This window comes from Aegilops tauschii, chromosome 1, assembly GCF_002575655.3.
Source record: "Aegilops tauschii subsp. strangulata cultivar AL8/78 chromosome 1, Aet v6.0, whole genome shotgun sequence".
Taxonomy (NCBI): Eukaryota; Viridiplantae; Streptophyta; class Magnoliopsida; order Poales; family Poaceae; genus Aegilops; species Aegilops tauschii.
Genome location: NC_053035.3, coordinates 263,539,456 through 263,558,875, shown reverse-complemented (window position 1 = coordinate 263,558,875; position 19,420 = coordinate 263,539,456). Strand labels below are relative to the sequence as shown.

Genomic DNA, 19,420 nt, shown 5'->3' with positions numbered 1-19,420 from the left:
CAGGAATCTAAATGGAGTGGCTCACAATCTTGCACAACAGGTGTACCAGGCTTCAGATCAGCCACTGATGATTTGCTCTACAAGATCACATGACACAAACCTCTGTCCTGTTGCGGCTGCTCTAGCTCAATTCTCTGGCACAGGGTTCCAACTACACAAGGTGTATTGCTACTAAAAACAGCACTCAAAGCAAGGGTCCTCCTGCCTGCAAGAATAGCTGGACTCTGGTGTTACCACAAGCATAGGACAACACATCTCTACCGGCGTTGGTGGTCTTTTCTTTAAGCTGCAGTTCATCTGGTTGATTAGTTTTTCAACCTATCTTTGCTTCTCCATTGCAGCCTCTTTTTCGGGCTCTGTCTCTTATTCTTCAGTCTGTTGCCCATGTAACTTGTAATGACCCCATAAGCTGTCAATGGAATTTGGGCACCTTTCAGGTGCCTTGCTTTGTTCCAAAAAAACAAAAAAACAAAAAAAAAAACTTGTTGATCATGAACTAAGCTGCTGCTGCTGCTGCTGCTGCTGCGTGTAATGCGTTTCTTCAAACAAAAAATGTCTCAGATGCCTAACATACAAAATTGAGATAACACTGAAACGAAATATTGTACAAGTGTAGTGCACAACTGTGTACATTATAGAAGGGGAGAACGACGCGTCGACGCCCCCCTGCTTCCTAGTACCCACTGAATTCAACCAGTGAGGAATACGACGTGTTCTCATCAGTTGAAGCAGCATTTCGAACATCGGGAGCTCTTGCTCCCTGTCGATTCTCAGACTTCTGCGAGGTGGCGACGCCAAAACCAGCCATCGCATTCAGTTCCGACCTCTTGTGCCTCGCTTCCTCGACGTCTCCTTCCCAGCATGTCTCCGCGAGCACTTCCTGGGCTTTATCCATATCTTCCGCCGAGATCAGACTGTCATTTTGCAGCAGCACAAGGTACACCTGATCAGCCGCAGCCTTCCGGATCTGCAAGTTGGCAGAGAGTATCTGAGTTCGGTTCACCACTGGCGTTCTGCACTTCTCAGGCAAGAAATATATCAAATGTTACCTTGGGGTATCTATGGCCTAGGAACACTAGAAGTTGAGAGAACGCCTTGGTGCCAGTCCCATCCAATTGTGAAGAAATATATCCTAGGATTGAGAGGCCCGCACATAACTTCGTGAAGTCCTTTGATCCCTTCAGTTCAGGGCCTAGTAAATTTACCAATTCACTGTAGAAGTCGCCGTGCCCCTGTTGAACGTTACAAGGCCAGAAGATATACAGCTTTGTAAACATAGCTAAGATGTGAAAACAACCTAATCAACATCAGATAACCAAGTATCATACATCGTATTGCCCTTATACTATGAAGTGTGGACTTTGTAAGTTATATCCTATTTTATGAGTTTTTAAGTTATCAACTAATAAAAAATGTGCAGTATAATAGTAATAGATTTGGTTTCTCTGATCATCAAGTTCCACTTCTTTGCCTGTCAGTATTAATGCTTAACAAAATGAGTTTTGTTCATCTGCCACTACAAATGCAGGTCAAAAGAATGGAATTTAGCATTCCAGACCAGTCTCGCAATGCTAAGCACAGAAGTGTCTTACTAAAAATCCTTCTTACATAGCTAAAATTAACTCACCTCCTTGTTCAAGAAGACCTGTTTACTGAGCAGAGTCTCAATAGTCTGCAATACAGGGACCTCGTTAGATTTACCAAAGAGAGTAAAGAAAAATGTATGGCACAAATGTCAGAACAATAATGTAGAAACATGTGAATTTTCAGACTAAACTAGTCAAATTGAAACTAAATTACTAGAACTGGTGATAATCACATCAGTCTAAACATGAACAGGCGTGACTTTAAATATAAGACATATCTTAGAAATAAAAAATATGCATCCAGCTTCAGATATATGTATACACTATTTTACCTTCAATGTGGGTGTAATTACACGGTCGCACTTCTGGTAACGCTGGAGAACCCACAAAATGTCATGACTCAATAGATACTCTCTACTTTTCCCTTTATCATCTATATTAATACTTGAATCTTGCAAGTATCCTACTAAAGCTGATGTTGAAGCTTTCCTCAAAGACTCCTGCAACCCACCGGTAGAAATCACAAGCCCTGAAAGCACAGGCTTGCTGTAACAGCTAGCCTGAAGAATCTTCACCAATCGTGGATATGATACCGTAGGAACCTAATCAAGGCAAAGGGCTATCAGTTGAAGCTTGAGTGATAGTACGACCATACTTAATATAATGCACATAATGGTGCAAAATGAATCAGCGTGCAATTTATTATTGAGGCAATATTGTCAACAAAATGGCAATATATGTGTTCTGTTAATTATTCACAAAACAGTCACTACAAAACTAAACGCCAACGAACTTATTTCCGAGATGACTACGATTTCGGAATAAAGAAAGTAAATTGGTGCGCAACTGAGCATTAAAAAGATAAGAACTGAGGGCAGCACAGCTAGTTGTACAACATACCACAATACAAGTATTAGATATGATCAATCCTAGTGGGTTTGACAATAATTAGAGGTGAAATTGGTGAAAAATTACTTACTGCCCACTCCAAATCAGAATTATTAGGAATAATTTCTTCCAACAGCTTCCTGTAAGGTATAGACGGGACAAACTGTTCTTGGTTGTACAGAATCCTCTGCAGAGTCCTGACTGCTATTTCTCTTATCTTATCTATTTTCTCAACTGCCTGCTTTGCAATGCCAGCGACCAGACCCTGTGCAATAGCAGAATCAAATAGTTGGCATGTGGTACTAATTGCATTTGCATCCATGTCGCTTGGCTCAGACTCATCCTCAGCAGCTGGCGCTGCTCTCACTGCAACAGCATCTCTCTTGCAGAGGATGAACGTGCATCTTTCTAGCGCATCCATTGCTGCTTCACGTACCCAAGAACCCACATCTCCTCTGTTATCTACAGCATAATCATCAAGTGCTCTGAATAAAGCTGGCATGACCTCAACTTTTATGTATGCATATACAGATTCTCCAATATCTGAGCTCTGATCAACATTAGATGTTAATGTTTCGCAAACCAGAATTAGCCCCCTAACAGAATTCACACGTGCTTCAGCGTCAGGATCATCAGCCTTATCCTGCATATTAAACGAAATAAGAGTTTCAGTTAGAGATTTCAAGAAATGCATCAACAGCACGAGTTATTGTTCCGTATATATGTTTTGCTGCTGAAATTTCAATAGGAAATTTCACTACCTCTATTGTGCATGAGCTACAGAGCTTACTCATGACAGGCATCCATTTTAGTAACAAGAACTCGTACGGTAATATTCCAAGGGCCAGCGCCCCGCCTCGTCTTGCAGCTACATTCGGGTCATCTAGAAGCGTCACATACTTCGAAATGACATCATTAGCAATCTTTTCACCAGCAGAAACCAGATATGTTGGAATAAAATGCTTCAAAGCGTCAACAGCGGCACACTGGAAAATATTGTGAATAGCACCCAGTCAACAATGCGGGACAACAGTGTCATGCTTGTACAGTATTATCTCCGTCCCAAATTACCTGTCTTAGATTTGTCTAGATACGGTCCGTATCTTAGACAAATCTAAGACAAGTAATTCAGGACGGAGGGAGTATGAAACAACAGCAGCAACAACAAATGACACTAAATGGACATCAACAAGCCTTTACTGCTATCTTAACTATTGCATTGCTAGTACAAGAGAAAGGAATGCTCGCCTGTATTTGAGAATTGGGATGCTTCAAATTCTCGTTAAGGGTTTCAACTAAACTTCTCTTTGTCTTCTCATTCAAGGATATTGCAGCCATGGAAATACATGCAATGAATCGAGAAACAGCAGAGCGCATAATCTCTCCTCCTTTACCTCGATAAAGGCGTGCCTTTTCAATTGCAGGGACAATGCCTGACAAACCTCTCTGCATGTCTACAGATATACACAGATGCAAGGCCCCCTTTAGGCCTTTAGGGTAAAAAATTCACTGAAAAGTACTGCATAGATAATCCAGATATGGACATTTACCTGTGGTAAAAATGAAACCAAGCTGATGCAACTTCAAAGCAATTTCGCCAGCAGCTAAAGTGGCCCCATGTCGAGTGCAGAGATCTGATGATAGAGTGCAGGGAATTAACTTTTTAAGGGCATGCCCAGAGAAGTAATCCATATCATATTGCACAAGCAAAGCAAGGGCCTGCGCCGCCAACTCTCTCAAGCTTTTCTCCTAGGAAGAAAGAAAGTTCAGCCAAATCATGTGGTCTACGGATAGACAAAACAAGAGAAAAAATGGCTATAAAAGGATATAAAAGTGACTGATGAAAAGACATGGATGCTTAACAGGGATCATCGTCAAACTAACATTATGTTAAACAATGGGTGTTGCTGTTACAATAATTTACAGAAGCAGATAACAAATCTGTATTTACTATGTAAATGATTCAAGCAGAAGTTGACAGGATTGAAGCACGGGAAATAAGAAAATAAGCAAATGTAGCCGGAGTAGGGAACAGTTAAATAGCAATTTCACCCAAACTAAAAAAAGAGTTGCACAGTAGTACAGTACCCAGTGAGTTATTTTATTGCACAGCAGCTCTTCTGCAAAGGGGTAAACATACTCCTTATACCGAGCAACAGAAACGGCGACACTCAGATAAGAGTTTGATCGTGAAGCTAGTGCAAAGTAGTCTGTTGTATTCACAATATCAATGCCATGCGGATAAGTTCCCTGTCTTCCAACATTCTCTTGAAAGGCAGCAGAAGCAGCTCTTCTACAATTAACCTGAAATCAGATACGGCAAAAGACACATTAGAAACAGTTATGAAAATATCATTCCACCAATGAAAGCAGCACAAAATGAACCTTGCCTCTCGATCATAACAAGCAACCGTTAGAAGGTGGGGAGCAAGTTGTTCCAAGACCACCTTCATATCTAAGTTAGTATAGGCACGACCAAACGCCCAACAAACGTATGCTGCTGCATCTCTTACGTGTGAACCAATGCTATGTGGACCTCTACGCACATCATAGTGTAAAGCCTGCAAAGAAAAGTATGCCATGAAGTCAATTGGGACAGTAGGCTGCTATGTTATAAGTTATAACTATACAAGGGTGCCGACACTTAAGTATCTTAAATATTTTATCAGAATATAGGTAAGACCATGTGGGGCATGCAACAGCACGCCCACATTGCAATTGATGCAGAAAAATGAAGCATGCACAAATAATTCAGAAAAGTTCTGGTTATCAGATAGAGATACAAAAGTATCTTGCAGAAAAGAGAGTTAAGAAAATAGTAAGCATCTTTGCTGCCAGCAGTCAAGAGATAACTTCATTGGTACATAGAGGTGGTATACCGTATTACTCTATTACGTACCTTCGTTATAACGGGAATAACATCAGGAAAGCTAGAAGGCAGCAACAGCCCCCTCCGAGCAAGTTCAGCCAAAGCCAAGCAGCCTCCATGCCAGGAACCATCCCCCTTCAGTATTCAAAATGCATGAGTTATCTACTAAAGTAAGTCACTGAATAAGAAAATTGCAATTTTGAAAGCTGGAAGTTGTCATAAACGGACCTCACCAGGAGAAAAAAGCTGCAAGATTGATGATAGAACTTCTTCAGACAGTGCAGGTGTTAAACGTGCAGTTATTCTGCCGACACCTTTGGCAGCAGACCATCTCACAATAGTATCCTGGACAGAGAGGAATAAAAGCTTTTAAGACGAATAGTTCACAAAGTATCCTTCAGTATAGAAATTCCATCAGAGGCTACAGTTGTTAGAGTACGTAATGGGCCTAATGGCCTGGGCTGGCGGTATAGCCCGTTAGTCTTAGGGTTAATTAGAGATAAGGGTCGCTTGCTTAGGGGTCAAGTAAGCCTTGCTTGGGAGTCAAGTAAGCCTCTCTATATAAAGAGAGGAGATGTATCAATCTAATCAAGCAAGAATTAAGAAGGAAATCCCTTCCATCTTGCCCGGCTGTGGGCAAAAGGCCCCCGGCCGGCCCTCTCGCGCCCTCCTTCTAGCAGCGCCATAACAATTTGGTATCAGCTAGCTTCGGTTCGATCATGTCTTCACCGCCGCCCAACCCGTCTCTTCCGCTGCCGGTCACCTCGTTGCCTCCGGCGACCACCACGACCGTCGCCCCGCTCCTGTCCGCGCCGGGCTCCTCCGTCGCGCCTGCCCCGCCGTCCTCACCCCGGAGGAGGTGTCCGGGGCGCTGCGGGCCCTAACCCAGGCTGTCCAGGAGATCCGCCTGTTCTTGGCCGCGTCCTACGGGCCGCACCCGGCTGCGCCGCCGTGGCTGCCGTGGCAGCCGCCGCACCAGGCGGCCTACGCCGCGCTCGCCGGGCCGCTACAACAGCCGCTGCAGCTGCCATCCACCGCCACCACCGCCCCGCCCTGGCTGCAGTGGCAGCCGCCACTCCTGGCGGCCTCCGCCGTAGCAGCCGCTGCTGCTGCCCCAGGGCGTCCCCGCCGCGCTCGCCGGGCCGCTGCAGCTGCCATCCACCGCCACCACCGCCCCGCCCTGGCTGCAGTGGCAGCCCCCGCCGTGCCCGGCGCTCCGCTGCAGCAGCCACCGCCGGTCAGCTCCGGCCCCGCATCGACCGCGCCGGCGGGAGTCCCGATCCACCAGATCAAGTTCCCGCCGTCCCCTCACCGCTTCCCCAAGGCGTCCCCATCCAGCAGATCACGTTCCCGCCGTCGCCGTCACCGCTTCCGGCTTGGATCACTACCCGCCACGTGTCGGCGGCGGTGAGGCTGCAGGCTGCTGCGCGCGGCACCCTAGCGCGTCGGCGTGTGCGGGAGATGCGTGGTCTGCGGCTGCCGCTCCTTCCAGTTGCGCTTCGCTGCGCAAAGGACCTCGATCTCGTCCGCTGCGTCGGGGATCTTGGGCATGCTATTTTCCCCACGGACAGCGACCTCAAAGTCTGCGACATCGGCGGTTGGGGGTGGGGGGGGCGCACCCCTCCTCGCCATTCTCCATCGAAAGCCCTCCAGTCTTCTCTGTGCGGTGCAGACCAACAGCCGTCCGGTGGGGAGTAGGCATGGTGTTACCGACAGGAGCGCACCGCGTAGCACCACTGCATTCCGCCGCCGGCCGCCGCGAGGGCGCCTCTGCTGGTCGCTCTTGCGACCACTTCCAGGTGGCCATACACATGCACTCCTTTTGTCCAGATGGTGTCCATGGGATCCAGGAGGCTGTACACGTGCACGTCCGACGTGCGGATGGTGTCCACTTTTTGTTAAGGGGTCCAAAATAAAGCGTCCCAGTCCATTTCAGGTTGAGAGTAATAAAACAAGCCGAGATGTAAAAGGCTTGTTTTAGGTGTTAGTTTTGTGTTGCGTCGAGTCATGGTTATAAGTTAGTTAGGCTGCAGCTCGAGGATAAGCTGCATGTCCAGGTGGGGTGTAGTGTTAGAGTACGTAATGGGCCTAATGGCCTGGGCTGGCGGTATAGCCCGTTAGTCTTAGGGTTAATTAGAGATAAGGGTCGCTTGCTTAGGGGTCAAGTAAGCCTTGCTTGGGAGTCAAGTAAACCTCTCTATATAAAGAGAGGAGATGTATCAATCTAATCAAGCAAGAATTAAGAAGGAAATCCCTTCCATCTTGCCCGGCCGTGGGCAAAAGGCCCCCGGCCGGCCCTCTCACGCCCTCCTTCTAGCAGCGCCATAACAACAGTGCTACTCATTGCATCACCTATCCGAACGAAGCATCAATATTTTGTATGAAAACATTTACCTTTTGCATGTAAAGAAGCATAGTGGCAAGGAGACATTGTAACAACCGCTGCTGCAGAGAATTTATGTGGCAGGAAGGCAAATTGACTGTTTGAAGCATGTTCACACTCCATATGATAATGAAACTTTAATGTACATCACGAAACGATTTCATCACCTCTATTCTAACCCATCCAAACAAGCTGCACTGAATCAAATTATATTTCACTTATATGTAAATGGTTAAAAAGATCAACAAGATTGGGTAGCATTGATGGTCAGTCTCTCCAAAGTACTAAATAATCTGGAGTACAGCATATTCAGTGGCAGCAGATTTGCAGCAAAGATACTGATGTAATAATGATATTAATCAGCATGCATGCACGTGGGAAGAAAGAAACACAGTAGAGATGATGGACCTACCTAAAGCAAAGAATACAGTATTCGTAAATTTATTAAACATGACACAGAGAGCAAACTAAATGTTTTACAGTATAATATTAGATGAGAACATACCGAATCCCTCAAGCCAGTCAATAGTAAGTCGATTATCTCTTCCACAATTTCTGGAACATCCATATCTTCTTCCAACCCACATGTGTCTGTTTGATCAATGTTCACTTGTTGGGTTGATCCATTTGAAGACGCAGCAGTAGAACTTAAAAGGTTTGCACCCAGTGAACTACTTATTGACTGCATGACAGAAAACCAGTAAGCACTATGGTAGAACAATGAAGAACAAACTGATGACAAGATACAAAATAATACTAGCAAACATTTCTCACAGAATGCATCCGATAAAAGATAGATGTAAAGCATGATATCAATTATTAAATGATTCTTCTGCATTAGCCATCTCAGAAACTAAAAGCTAAATCACTGCCAGCACTCAGCAATTTTGAAAAGAAGGGATGTGCTGTAGTTTGGTACATGTTGCGCCTTGGATGCAGCTAACTAGCTTATATGTCCTTAGTTAATCCCATATTAGTTTTGACAGGCTTTGTCCCAGAAATAACTTCCAGTAATCCCAAGAATAAACAGTATTTTGAATGAAAAATGTTAAATCAACACACCTTCCTGTAAACTGTTTACTACCCAGAGTTAGCAGAACCCCACAAAAATTGGATGCTAAGTTAGTACCAAGCTATGCCTTAACTGAGCAGATGTTGGAGCTCCAGTATGTTCAAGCTCTTACCCAACTGCTACCATATGGATGCTTCACACATCCAGATTTAACAAACGAATTCCATGAGCAGGATGCAATCACTGCAAAGATGTTAGGTACATCATGTAGGATGCATATTGATAGTTTTTGGCCCTTCATGCAATTTTTGTATCATTTACATCTTGTGGAATACCGATTCCTTTCTTTGAAATATATTTCCAGTAGCTATGTGCCCTACTGCTCTAAAAAAATGTGATTTGGAGTTCTGGATTGTGCATATAGTTTATGAGCTTGCACACCCATATCAGACACATGTTTTTTAAACCAGGTAATGGAAAATTGAACGTAAGAAGGGTACACCAGCAGTAAACAATTTTTACAGAGTGCCTAGAACTTTACTCAAGAAAGAACCTGCACACACACAAAACAATCTCTAAATGTACTTCCCCATTTCTTTTGATTCCGCATATAATTTTCTTTTGAAAAGTCAAACTATGCAAAGTTTGATCAAATTTATATTAGAAATATCAATATCTACAATACTTAAGTTATATATTATGAAAATTATTTTCATGATGCATCTAATGATATTGATTTCGTATTGTGAATGTTGATATTTTTCCCTATAAAATTGGTCAAACTTTACGAAGTTTGACTTCAGACTAACTTTATATGCAAACTAAAAAGAAAAGGAAGGAATATCTAAGCAAGTAAGCATTATTAAAACCCGTACAATATTGATTAAGCAAAGGTTAACAATGAAAGATTTCAAACCTGATAGCGCCATGATGGCGTACGGGGAGCCAAGCTAATGAGAGCAACTCGCTGTGCCAGTTTGACCAGAAATTTCCTAAGGAGGGGACTTCTGATGGCAATATTAGTCTTCATCACAAATGAACAGTCGTTCCAAATACCAGAATTGGCATCATGTAGCACTCTCCTGTTACCAATCTGCAACAGGAGGAACCAAAAGAAACATATGGTGTTTATAGAATTGTTATGCTGGGAACAGATATCTCTACAACATATGCAGTATGAGTTAGAAAGAAACAAAAAACGGCAATGTCAAACCTTAAATATTGATGCTAAAGCTTCCACTATGCCAATGGACCTAAATTGATCCACAAAGTCATCTGTGACAGACAACAAGATTTTGTGCGCCCATTCCATAAAACTGAAGACAAAATAGAGGCAACTTGTTACATTTTCCTCTATTATATATGTCATAAGTTACAAAGACATGGTTAGATAAATATATTAACATTTTTGCATTCAATTCAGACAATAAAAAGTTCCTAGTAGTGACAGAAACTTGACAGTACTCCGGTGACAGGATACTTTTGAAGGTAATTTAGCAATTTGAAATGTCTATGCATGATGGCTGTAAGCTGTAAAGGATAACCTGCTGAAGGCCTTCAGCATGTCTGGACGAGTCAACAGCCTTGCAAGCAGCAACCCTGACATCCTTCTCATTGGACCAGAGTTGGAGAGATAATCCTTACAGATGTCCAAGATCCTTGTCACAAGCGGAACAACCTCAGACCCGGGCACATGATCAGTGGCAGCAATGCTCGTGTCAACGGAGGAGATATCAAATGGAATTAAGATCAGTATATAAAGCCACAACAGAACGACACACTTGGTCTCCATTTCTCCTGTGCTCTCTTGCCTAAGAGCTGTCGCTGAGCTCATTGTATGGCACTTCTCAAGGAGAGCAACCGCAAGCTCTAGATCTGAAACCTGATGAGGGAAGAACTTGATGACGCTCTTATACCCACAGACTGTGACCAGGGTGTAGATGATAATACACAGAGGCTTGATGATTTCAAGGAGCTCATCTGTGGCAGCACCAAGTTCCATTATCTTTGATCGAACCAACGACATAAGTGGTGAGATGATGTCTTCTAGGTATGGCTCGAGAAGTTGACCTTCTTCTTGATATTTGTCCATCTACTTCCCAACAAAAACCATGGCATTAATTTGTATCAAGCTTTTAAACATGAAGGTTCCCAACAAAAAACATGGCATTAATTTGTATCAAGCTTTTAAACATGAAGGGTTTGGCACAGATTGACAAAACCCATTAATTTCCAGTGCAAATTCGCTAGCTAGTCCACTAAACAGCTTAAACTGCATCCTATACTATCCAGCACTCATCGAGTGTTCACTGAAACAAAGACATCCAAACGAGGGTTTGCCATTTCACCAAGAGCACGAGGCTTGAAAATTTACATGATCTCTTCAGATTTTGTGTATGCAATCAATAATCAACGTTGAAACAGAATAAGCTCTTCCGTGACTCGTACCAAACAAGCAGAATCTAGCATTGCTTACAGGGCTAGACATTATTCTCGTTGGGATCTATGGTTCAGCGACAGGCAACATCCGGAGAAGGGGGGTGGGGGGGAGAGAGCTTACGATGGAGCGGATCCTGTGGACGTCGGCGGGCTCCGCGACGCCGCCAGCGGCGACGATGCGGCGGAGGATGGCGGAGACCAGCTCCCATTCCTGAAGGAAGTACCGCCGCAGGACGACCTCCTTGGAGTCGTGCACGTCGTCGCAGACAGCGGCGGCAGTAGGATCAGTCGAGGCATCCCCAGCGCCAGTGGCTGCGGGCTGGTCGAGCGGGGCAGGCATGGAGACAGTCTCTGTGGGAATGGCGGCCGCTTCCTCCGTCGCCGGAGCTCAGGCGGCGGCGGCGTGGACAGGTGGTTGCGACTTGCGAGTGTGCCGAAGACTGCGCCGTCGTGTTTTGTGCGCGTCTCTGATCGTGTGACGCTTAACAGCACAACAGGCGTATTCCCTTGTTTTACGCGTCTGTTGGTAAGAGGCGTATTTTCCGTCTACAAGACTCGCAGGCAGGGAGACGCCTCCTGCCTGGACAGACCTCTCCTTCCTTCCCCGCGAGCACCGCCGTCGCCGTCGTCGTCGTCTATCCCGATGCAGCAGCGGCGCGGCCGGCCGTCCGGCACGGATGGCTCCGACTTCTCCTACCGCATGGTCGTCGACTCCCGTAAGCATCCAGCACCCCAAAACCCCAAACCCGCACTACCTTCTTGTTCGCTTCGGGAAGCCTAATCCAACACCAAAACATCCGCGATTCTCGCGCGCCATTGCAGGGTACCAGAGGGTCGCCGACGGCAGATCCCGCCTCGCCCGGCTCATGCTCGTGCAGGTACGGACCGGCGCGCTGGCTCCTAATCCTTGTCATCGCTGCGGTTCTTGATCTGACAAGTGTTCGTCGTGGCTTGCTTTCTGTAGACACTGCACCAAGTTGCCGGGGGCGCGTTGCTGTTGCTGTCTCTGTCGAAGGGGACGGAGATAAACAAGTTCGCCGTGCTGTCCTTGGCCGCCGGGCTGCTGGCCATTCTGTTGGGGGAATTTGGTGATGAGTCAATTATACCTGTTTTGAGCTTGTGTTTGCAGATTTCCTTGTCTTTTGCCCGAAACATTAGATCTGAATCTGGTTTCTGTAACAAAATCGCCATGAGATCCTACAAAGCCTTTACTAGTTTCAGTAAAAGAAAGGGCTTCATAGTTCAGTAGATATATAATTGGTATCACTGAGCTAAAAAGGGGAACTTAAAACTATGAGTTAAAATTATATAATTGGTGTCACTGAGCTAAAAAGTCTAGACAATTCAGAGAAAGCATTGCCAAGTCGCCAATGATGGTCACAGGTCACTCCTTGTGTATGACTAGCGAAATTAGGAGACTTCAGTACTTCGATCATTCTCATGGTTGTTTTAACTCATGAGCTTCGTTTAGAGCCTTCAAGTTGTATATTGACTGGCGTCCATAGCATGAAACCCTTCCTAGTAATTTGTAGATATGTACTACTCCCACAGTTCCACTTGAACGCTTCAAAGACAATCATGTTAGGATAAACAAGTATGACTGTTTACAGCACACGTTATTATAGGCCTTCCATACCGACAAGCAAATTGCAGCACTGTATGAGCTTCTGATCCTTTTTCTTGAACAGCCCAAACCGTCTCTCGACATATTGAATAGATGATTAAGGGGTTGTAGGTATCCAAAGTCTATTCCCGCCGATTGCAAATGTACTTTGTCAGTGGACATCTGAAGAAATAATCTTCAATACTCCATTCTGTTCTCCGCAGTGGGGCATCCTTTTATGCCATTGTTTTATCCAACTACCCTCATCAGATTGTTGATTGCATTCTAGCTGATCTTGTCGATGATGGTGTTTGAGCTGATCATGTTGTTTGGTGTGTCACAGGGCGGAGGCGGACTGTGGCAGTGTTTCTTCGGTTGTACACAAGCTTGTCATCGATTGCTATTGCATTCTCTGTGACGTGCATTATTCGTTCAGACTTGTTCGTGAAGGTTTGAACTTTGGACTATGTAATTTAGTACCTAATATTTTTGCAATTAATATGTGTGAAGTTGTCTCATGTAAGGCTCTTCTTCTTTGGCATGCTTAAGTACCTCTAAACCCATGAGTTCAATCTTCTTCAGCTTCATTGAGATAGAAACCTGCTTTGTCTAGGCTGTTACTCCTTGTAGTTTGTAGGCCCTGAGTTTGCTGTCTAGTCCCACATAATTGACAATTTATGCGCTAGACTTCAATCCAAAATATGTAGCAGAAACGTCAATCACCTGCTAGAAGCTGAACAGTTGAGGGGAATTTAAGCATTTGTGATGATTCAGCTACAAAGAAGATGTACTATCCTCGATATGGAATGAGAATGACTATATAAAGCATGTACTCCCTCTGTAAACTAATATAAGAGTGTTTAGATCACTAAAATAGTAATCTAAACGATCTTATATTAGTTTACGGAGGGAGTACATAACATCAGCAGATTTGAGAAGTTTGATAATCAGGTGAGAAGAGAATTAGGCTTATCTAGCAGAAGAAAAATACGTGCAAGTAATTCCCTTTTATGTTGAGAAAAGATGTTATGTAGGATTGTCCTCATCCCATGTGAAAGGTGATTGCCACTGTCCACATGGCTGAGCTAGCTTAAAGGTATATCATTTTACATATATCTTGATCCTTATAAGTCCAATTAACAATAATACAGGCGCTCGCACGTATCCATTTGGCATTTCCATTCTTTGCCATCTGTTGACTGTCTTTTCTTGTCATTTAGATCTGAAATTGATTTGGAATTTGATTTTTTATCAATTTAAGACATTCATGCGCTAACTCCGAATCATCAAGGCCAGAATTATGCTTTCACTTCACTTCCCTTGCAGCAATATAGTCAATGCATTCTCTGCGCACTTTGCAGTTCCATGTTAGCAATTTGCTGCACGACTTTGCTTTTATTTACCAAGTTATTGTCAAATTCTTCCTCCAGAATACGAATACATCAATTAATTAGCATCCGGTTCTTTCTAGATCACGAAGCAAAACACCGCAGACATCACAAGCTATGAAATGTTCGATGTGGTCCGTGTTGCACTTGGTAAGTTCTAGATCACCCCTTTTATCTGTTGATGACAAAATATGCGATGCTAACTTCAGGCTTCCATCACCCTTCATTGCTTTGGTCAGGTGTCCTGCTCCAATTGGTGGTCATCGCGACAACCACCAGGCTCCTGCAAAACATGTCTCCTCCCAAGAGAACTTCATGAAGGCCATGAAATTGTAGCTGTGCTCTATCAGTACAAAGGAATACCGACCGAGTTTTCATACCCGTTGGAATGGAATGCTGTAGACCTCTAAAGAGTTTCTAGCCCCTCTTCTGTTCTCTGACTTGTCGGGAATTTTTTGTGGTGGCTGAAAGGCTAATTGAAGAACTTTTGTGTCTCTTTTTTGTGTGCTGTGTGTGTTTCTATAAATGTTTATGGTGCCGATGGTTGCCACTGCTCTCTCGGATGCTGACGGCAATAGCAACTGAAGGCGCGAGTTAACCGCCGTGTGGATGATTCTGAATGTGACATGCAACTAACTTGCCCATTCATTGCGTTGCCTTTTCATGCCCTGTGGATTAGAAGTTGACTGGAAAGTGGAATTATTGCTTGGAGAAAATGCGCGAAAGGTGCACTTGCTTGCACGGAAGCAAGTTCTTGCTCTCGACAACTCGCCCTAGTATTCATCGTTTTTTTAGAAAAGGAGGATGCATCCCCGGCCTCTGCATCTCGACGATGCATGCGGCCACTTTATTAATTATTCACAAAAGACTTTACAGGGAAGTACATCACTAAGCCTGAAGCCATCCTCTAGGCAACACCTATCGCTACTCCTATCCCCTAGATGTAGTGGTACTGAATGTCCGAGCCTAATACCAAACAGACATCACACCAAATCCTAACATCTTGTGCCGGATGCCCCATCCCGGCCACATATCTGGACTGGGTCACACGCCGGTCCGGCGCACTCACCGAGGCTGCCGCCGCCGTCTTCCACCGATCTGTCTCCAGAGCGAATACTGACGCACCGACCTTGTCAGGCCTGCCATCGACGCCACCATGGCGCCAGACAACGCCACCATCCTGCATGTATCCATCCACACGCGCCCGTCGCCGAAACTCTGCAGCGCCATGCCGCCGGGATCCGTCGTCGGGCTTGCATTAGATGAAACACCGCTCCTCCTCGTCCCCTTCAGCCAGCTCCTGCTCCAAAACGATGCCCTCAGAAGGGAGTACGACACCGAAGGCGCCGTCATCGTCCGATCTGGTAGACCCAGATCTAGGGTTTCCCCCGGAATATCCTGATCATGTTGACGCAGTTTGCAACGATGATGCCTCAACAGGGGGCGTTGGAGACGCCGTCGTCGTCCGCCATGACCGAAGTCGGCGCGATTTTCACCGGAAGTAGCGCCACCACGATCTTGCCGCTGACTGGATCCGAACACACCCGCGCCATGTAGACGTATGGTGTCATCGTAAAGCCGGTTGAGGACCTCCGGCCGCCCCACCCCGACCCCATCACGCGCCGCCGGCCGGCCATAGCCAAACCACGACGGATCTGGCCGGGACTCCAGATCCGCAGCCGCCGCCGCCACCCAACACCCGGCCAGGCAAGCCAACGACACAACCCACCAGCCATGGGGGAAACGACCGCCGCCGCACGCCAGGGTCGCTGCCCTGACCGCGTCGGCTGAAGACGAATGCGCCAACGCGAGATTGATCCAGACGACCTGAATCCCTCGCGCGCGACCCCGATCAGCCACCCAGAACCTCCTCGCCGCGCTGACGAGAAGTTCACCGTCGGATCCACCGCGTCGACTTCCGCCGTCACGCCGCAAGCGGGCCACGCCGTCCATGGCAACGCGCCGCCGCAAGAAGAAGAGTGCCCTGCCGCTGCCGTCCTCCGAGGCGGGCTTCGCCCGTCGACCTCCTCCGGAATCGGCCTGGCCGCGGGCTGCAGAGGCGAGGAACGGGGCGGCGGCGGCTAGGGTTCGCTTGTGCCGGCCCCCTGGAGAGCGACACGAGCGCTACCTGCCGCCCCTCGTATTCATCGTAAAACGGCAAGAGAGGCACTGCACTGAAGTGGACGAGGTGAGTTTCGTCCGTTGTATCACAGGCTCACATGATGCATGAGGAATCTGCGAGAGGCAAGAGGAGCACTTGTTTCCCGAAGAAGGATCACGGATCAACGTCTGGCGTGTAGGTTCTCTTCCCTCTTTGTAACCGGGGATAGGCGTAGGCCGATAGGGCATGCTTTGGTTGGTCGCCAAACATTGGACAAAGTAAGTTGGCAACCAACCAATTTTTTTGGCTTGCCTGTATATTGGCAAGCCAATGTTCGGTACCAAACCAAGTAGCCACGGAGTGTTCTTTTTTTTTTTGAACATCAGTATAGACGCAAGCGCTCATAGATGCGCGCATACACTCACCCTTATAAACGCACACACGCACATCTTACCCCTATGAGCATCTTCGAGAGACAGAGCCGGCATGTCATCTTGAAATTTACGAAGTCACTGTAGGTGCCTCGTCGTTGACGGGAACGTCTCCTCCCACTGAAAGCGCATCGCCGGAAATCCTGAAATAAATTCAAGAATAATGCGAGCACCAGGACTTGAACCCTGGTGGGCTGAGGATACCACTCTCCCTCTGACCATCCAACCACAGATTGGTTCGCAGCCAGAGAGTATTCCACGGACCTGCCTTTGGTGGAGTAATGCTACATCTACGTAATAAAAGCTATGTATGTTACGTAAAGAGCAATGTGGATTATATTGATTGAAGAAGGGGAGGAAGGGGCCCCACCCACCTGAAAATCAAGGGGAGGAGAGAATTATTTTAGGCAGTTTACGTAAACACTCACGTAGCTTCACGTAGATGAAGCATATCGGCCTTTGGTGTTGTCGTCGCAATCTACTATGGTTCTCATGGTCTGTATTTTTGAGCTTTTGACCATCGGTTATCGACATGCCTTGTAAGGGCTATCACAGCGCGTTTTCACCTTTCTGGGTGAGCGAGCCATGCGCCTCTTTAAAAACTATGAGACTAACCCATCTTATTTAGGTTTGGTCTTCTACAATTTTGTCATATAAGAGGCATCAGAAAATATCAAGATACGAAAAATGAAGCTAGAGATGTTGGCTATGATTTTTTTTACATGTAATGCCAAGTTTATTGTAGATCTTTGTTGTCGGTATTATCATCCGACATACTCCCTCTTTAGGAAATAACTTTTGAACTAAAACCATGCCAGTTATTTCTTAACCGATGTAATATTTTAAGTACTTATTATTAATTCCTTTTGAAAAAGAATAATGCACATAAGTATCGAGTCAAAACTTACACATGTAAATTCTCACAAAAATAATATGATGATTGCGAGCTGTATGAAAACTTACATGGGATAGTTTTAAGTCTTCACTTAAAACTATCTCATGTAAGTCTTCATAAAATAATACGTATGATGATTTGCAACATGTATGAAAATGACTTCAACCATATCATTCTCTTTTTTACCTAGGTCGCAAACAGTCATATTATCTTACGAAAACGTACACGGGCACGTTTCAAACCAATACATATGTACATGATATTTTCGGAAATTTTCAATACATAGAAACATGTTTTCAGTTTTATGGAGTAAGTTCCAATATACCGTGATTCCAAAAATCATCTCCCATGTTTTCTATATTCTTTATTATAATCTTTATACTTTCTTTGCTGGACCAATAAAGCTAGATCTTTCATTTTTGTTCAAGTAAAACGCAGGACGAGCACGCAGATGATGTCGGAGGCCTTCTGTGCTGTGGCCGTGTCCGTACGATCATACCATGATGACAGGTCACACGTACACGAGATATTTGCACGTACTGTGTGGAGTATACAAGGGAAAACCGAAACATGTTACACTTCGAGCTACTAACACATGGCAATTGCAAAAGAAAAAGGAGAAGAAGCACACACACACAAGGCATGTATATTTCCCGGCGGCTATGGCGGCGCCGTTTGGTTGGCCATGGCGCCGACGATGCAAAGCGCGTTGGCCGTGAGGTGCAGGAGGCCCGCGACGTGGCCGCGCACGGCCTCCCTGACGCCGCCGCCGCCGGCAGCCTCGCCCCGGAACCCTTCCATGCACATGTCGCCGTCGGTGAGCGCCGCGCTGGCCCACGTCCGCACGCTGTCCATCTGGAACCTCACCGTCCTCTCCTGCGAGTGGCCCTGCTCCGCCTCGGCCCCGACCTGCGCCATGGCCTCCACCGACTGCCTCAGCATGCCGACGGCGTCCCCGAGCATGCTCACGCAGTCACCCGCCGCCTCCGCGGCCACGGGCGGCAGGCGCCCGGCCGCCGCCATGCCCCTCATGGCCGCCGTCGCGTTCCGCGCGCCCGCGAGCGTCACGTTCAGCGCGGCGCACGCCAGCCGCGCCGGGCTGTCCCCCACCGCGGCCGCGTACGGCGAGAGCGTCGCGTCGCACAGCGCCGGGTACTCCGTCCCCGCGCACCACGCCTTGACGAAGCTCACGTTGCCGCCGCCCACGCCCGCGGCGGCCGACGGCGCCGGCCGCGCCGCCAGGGCGAGGCCGCACCAGCACGAGAGGAGCACGGCGGAGAGTAGCGGGCAGCCAACGGTGCGCGCCATGGCTCCGGAACGAGCGTACGTGGCTAAATGCGGCAACGTGTCGACGCGTGTGTGTGTTGCAGTTTGTACGAGTTTTTTTCGTGGAGCGCGCGGGTGTGGGGTTATATAGTGCGGGCGCGCGGCCGAGGGGATAAGGGCACGGTCGGCACGTATGGCCGTATGGGCGCGCGCTAGCTGAAAAGATCGCCGGCTCGCGCTCGCGCTCGCGGTTCACATGAATGGCATCCCGTGAGCCAGAGCTTGATTGGGACGACGTGGCTCATGGTCGGCATGCACGTAACCCAAGCTTGACGTCGCGATCCAAATGGTTACACAAATTTATATCTCTCTTTCTCTGCAACTTGCACTGTCGTTGGATGTGCGTGCATACGTGCGTCTCTTCAGGCGCAGAGCGGAGCGGGGGACAGGGCGCTGTTGCCGGGGCCAGGCAGATCGACCGGTGTATCGGTACCGGATCTGTTTACGTCGATGCCGCCTCGTGTCGGATTCGACGGGAACGAAATGTCTTTGGCGGCTT

At 46.8% G+C, this 19,420-nt stretch overlaps 3 protein-coding genes across 3 annotated transcripts; 1 reads left to right on the top strand and 2 right to left on the bottom strand.

Annotated features, from left to right (window-relative positions):
* Positions 1–523: 523 nt before the first annotated feature.
* Positions 524–11,699, bottom strand: LOC109765454 (tubulin-folding cofactor D). Its single transcript, XM_020324241.4, has 17 exons — positions 11,299–11,699; positions 10,283–10,830; positions 9,952–10,054; positions 9,655–9,831; positions 8,232–8,408; positions 5,572–5,688; positions 5,374–5,478; positions 4,865–5,035; positions 4,563–4,778; positions 4,025–4,223; positions 3,723–3,928; positions 3,236–3,460; positions 2,566–3,117; positions 1,919–2,188; positions 1,628–1,672; positions 1,050–1,232; positions 524–967 (listed from the first exon to the last, which is right to left on the bottom strand). The coding sequence occupies exons 1-17, from the start codon at positions 11,515–11,517 to the stop codon at positions 674–676; spliced, it is 3,807 nt and encodes a 1,268-aa protein (XP_020179830.1). The 5' UTR covers positions 11,518–11,699; the 3' UTR covers positions 524–673.
* Positions 11,687–14,663, top strand: LOC109765445 (uncharacterized). The gene is made up of 6 exons (XM_020324229.4): positions 11,687–11,893; positions 12,000–12,055; positions 12,142–12,265; positions 13,124–13,230; positions 14,252–14,318; positions 14,408–14,663. Exons 1-6 carry the CDS (start codon positions 11,821–11,823, stop codon positions 14,485–14,487), a joined length of 507 nt encoding a protein of 168 aa, XP_020179818.1. The 5' UTR covers positions 11,687–11,820; the 3' UTR covers positions 14,488–14,663.
* A 3,436-nt stretch (positions 14,664–18,099) lies between these two features.
* On the bottom strand, positions 18,100–19,083 carry LOC109765437 (pectinesterase inhibitor 7). Its single transcript, XM_020324225.4, has one exon. The coding sequence runs from the start codon at positions 18,901–18,903 to the stop codon at positions 18,256–18,258; it is 648 nt and encodes a 215-aa protein (XP_020179814.1). The 5' UTR covers positions 18,904–19,083; the 3' UTR covers positions 18,100–18,255.
* Positions 19,084–19,420: the final 337 nt, after the last annotated feature.

What these genes read in the sequence shown, in the direction of transcription:
- LOC109765454 (XM_020324241.4), bottom strand. Translation starts at nt 11,517, where the DNA reads ATGCCTGCCCCGCTCGACCAGCCCGCAGCCACTGGCGCTGGGGATGCC. An exon ending in ATGCTGAAGGCCTTCAGCAG is followed by an intron (nt 10,055 to 10,282) that starts GTTATCCTTTAC and finishes TTTTGTCTTCAG; the next exon opens with TTTTATGGAATGGGCGCACA. An exon ending in TGACTGGCTTGAGGGATTCG is followed by an intron (nt 5,689 to 8,231) that starts GTATGTTCTCAT and finishes CTCTCTGTCCAG; the next exon opens with GATACTATTGTGAGATGGTC.
- LOC109765445 (XM_020324229.4), top strand. Translation starts at nt 11,821, where the DNA reads ATGCAGCAGCGGCGCGGCCGGCCGTCCGGCACGGATGGCTCCGACTTC. An exon ending in GTTCAGACTTGTTCGTGAAG is followed by an intron (nt 13,231 to 14,251) that starts GTTTGAACTTTG and finishes GGTTCTTTCTAG; the next exon opens with ATCACGAAGCAAAACACCGC. An exon ending in TGTGGTCCGTGTTGCACTTG is followed by an intron (nt 14,319 to 14,407) that starts GTAAGTTCTAGA and finishes TGCTTTGGTCAG; the next exon opens with GTGTCCTGCTCCAATTGGTG.
- LOC109765437 (XM_020324225.4), bottom strand. Translation starts at nt 18,903, where the DNA reads ATGGCGCGCACCGTTGGCTGCCCGCTACTCTCCGCCGTGCTCCTCTCG.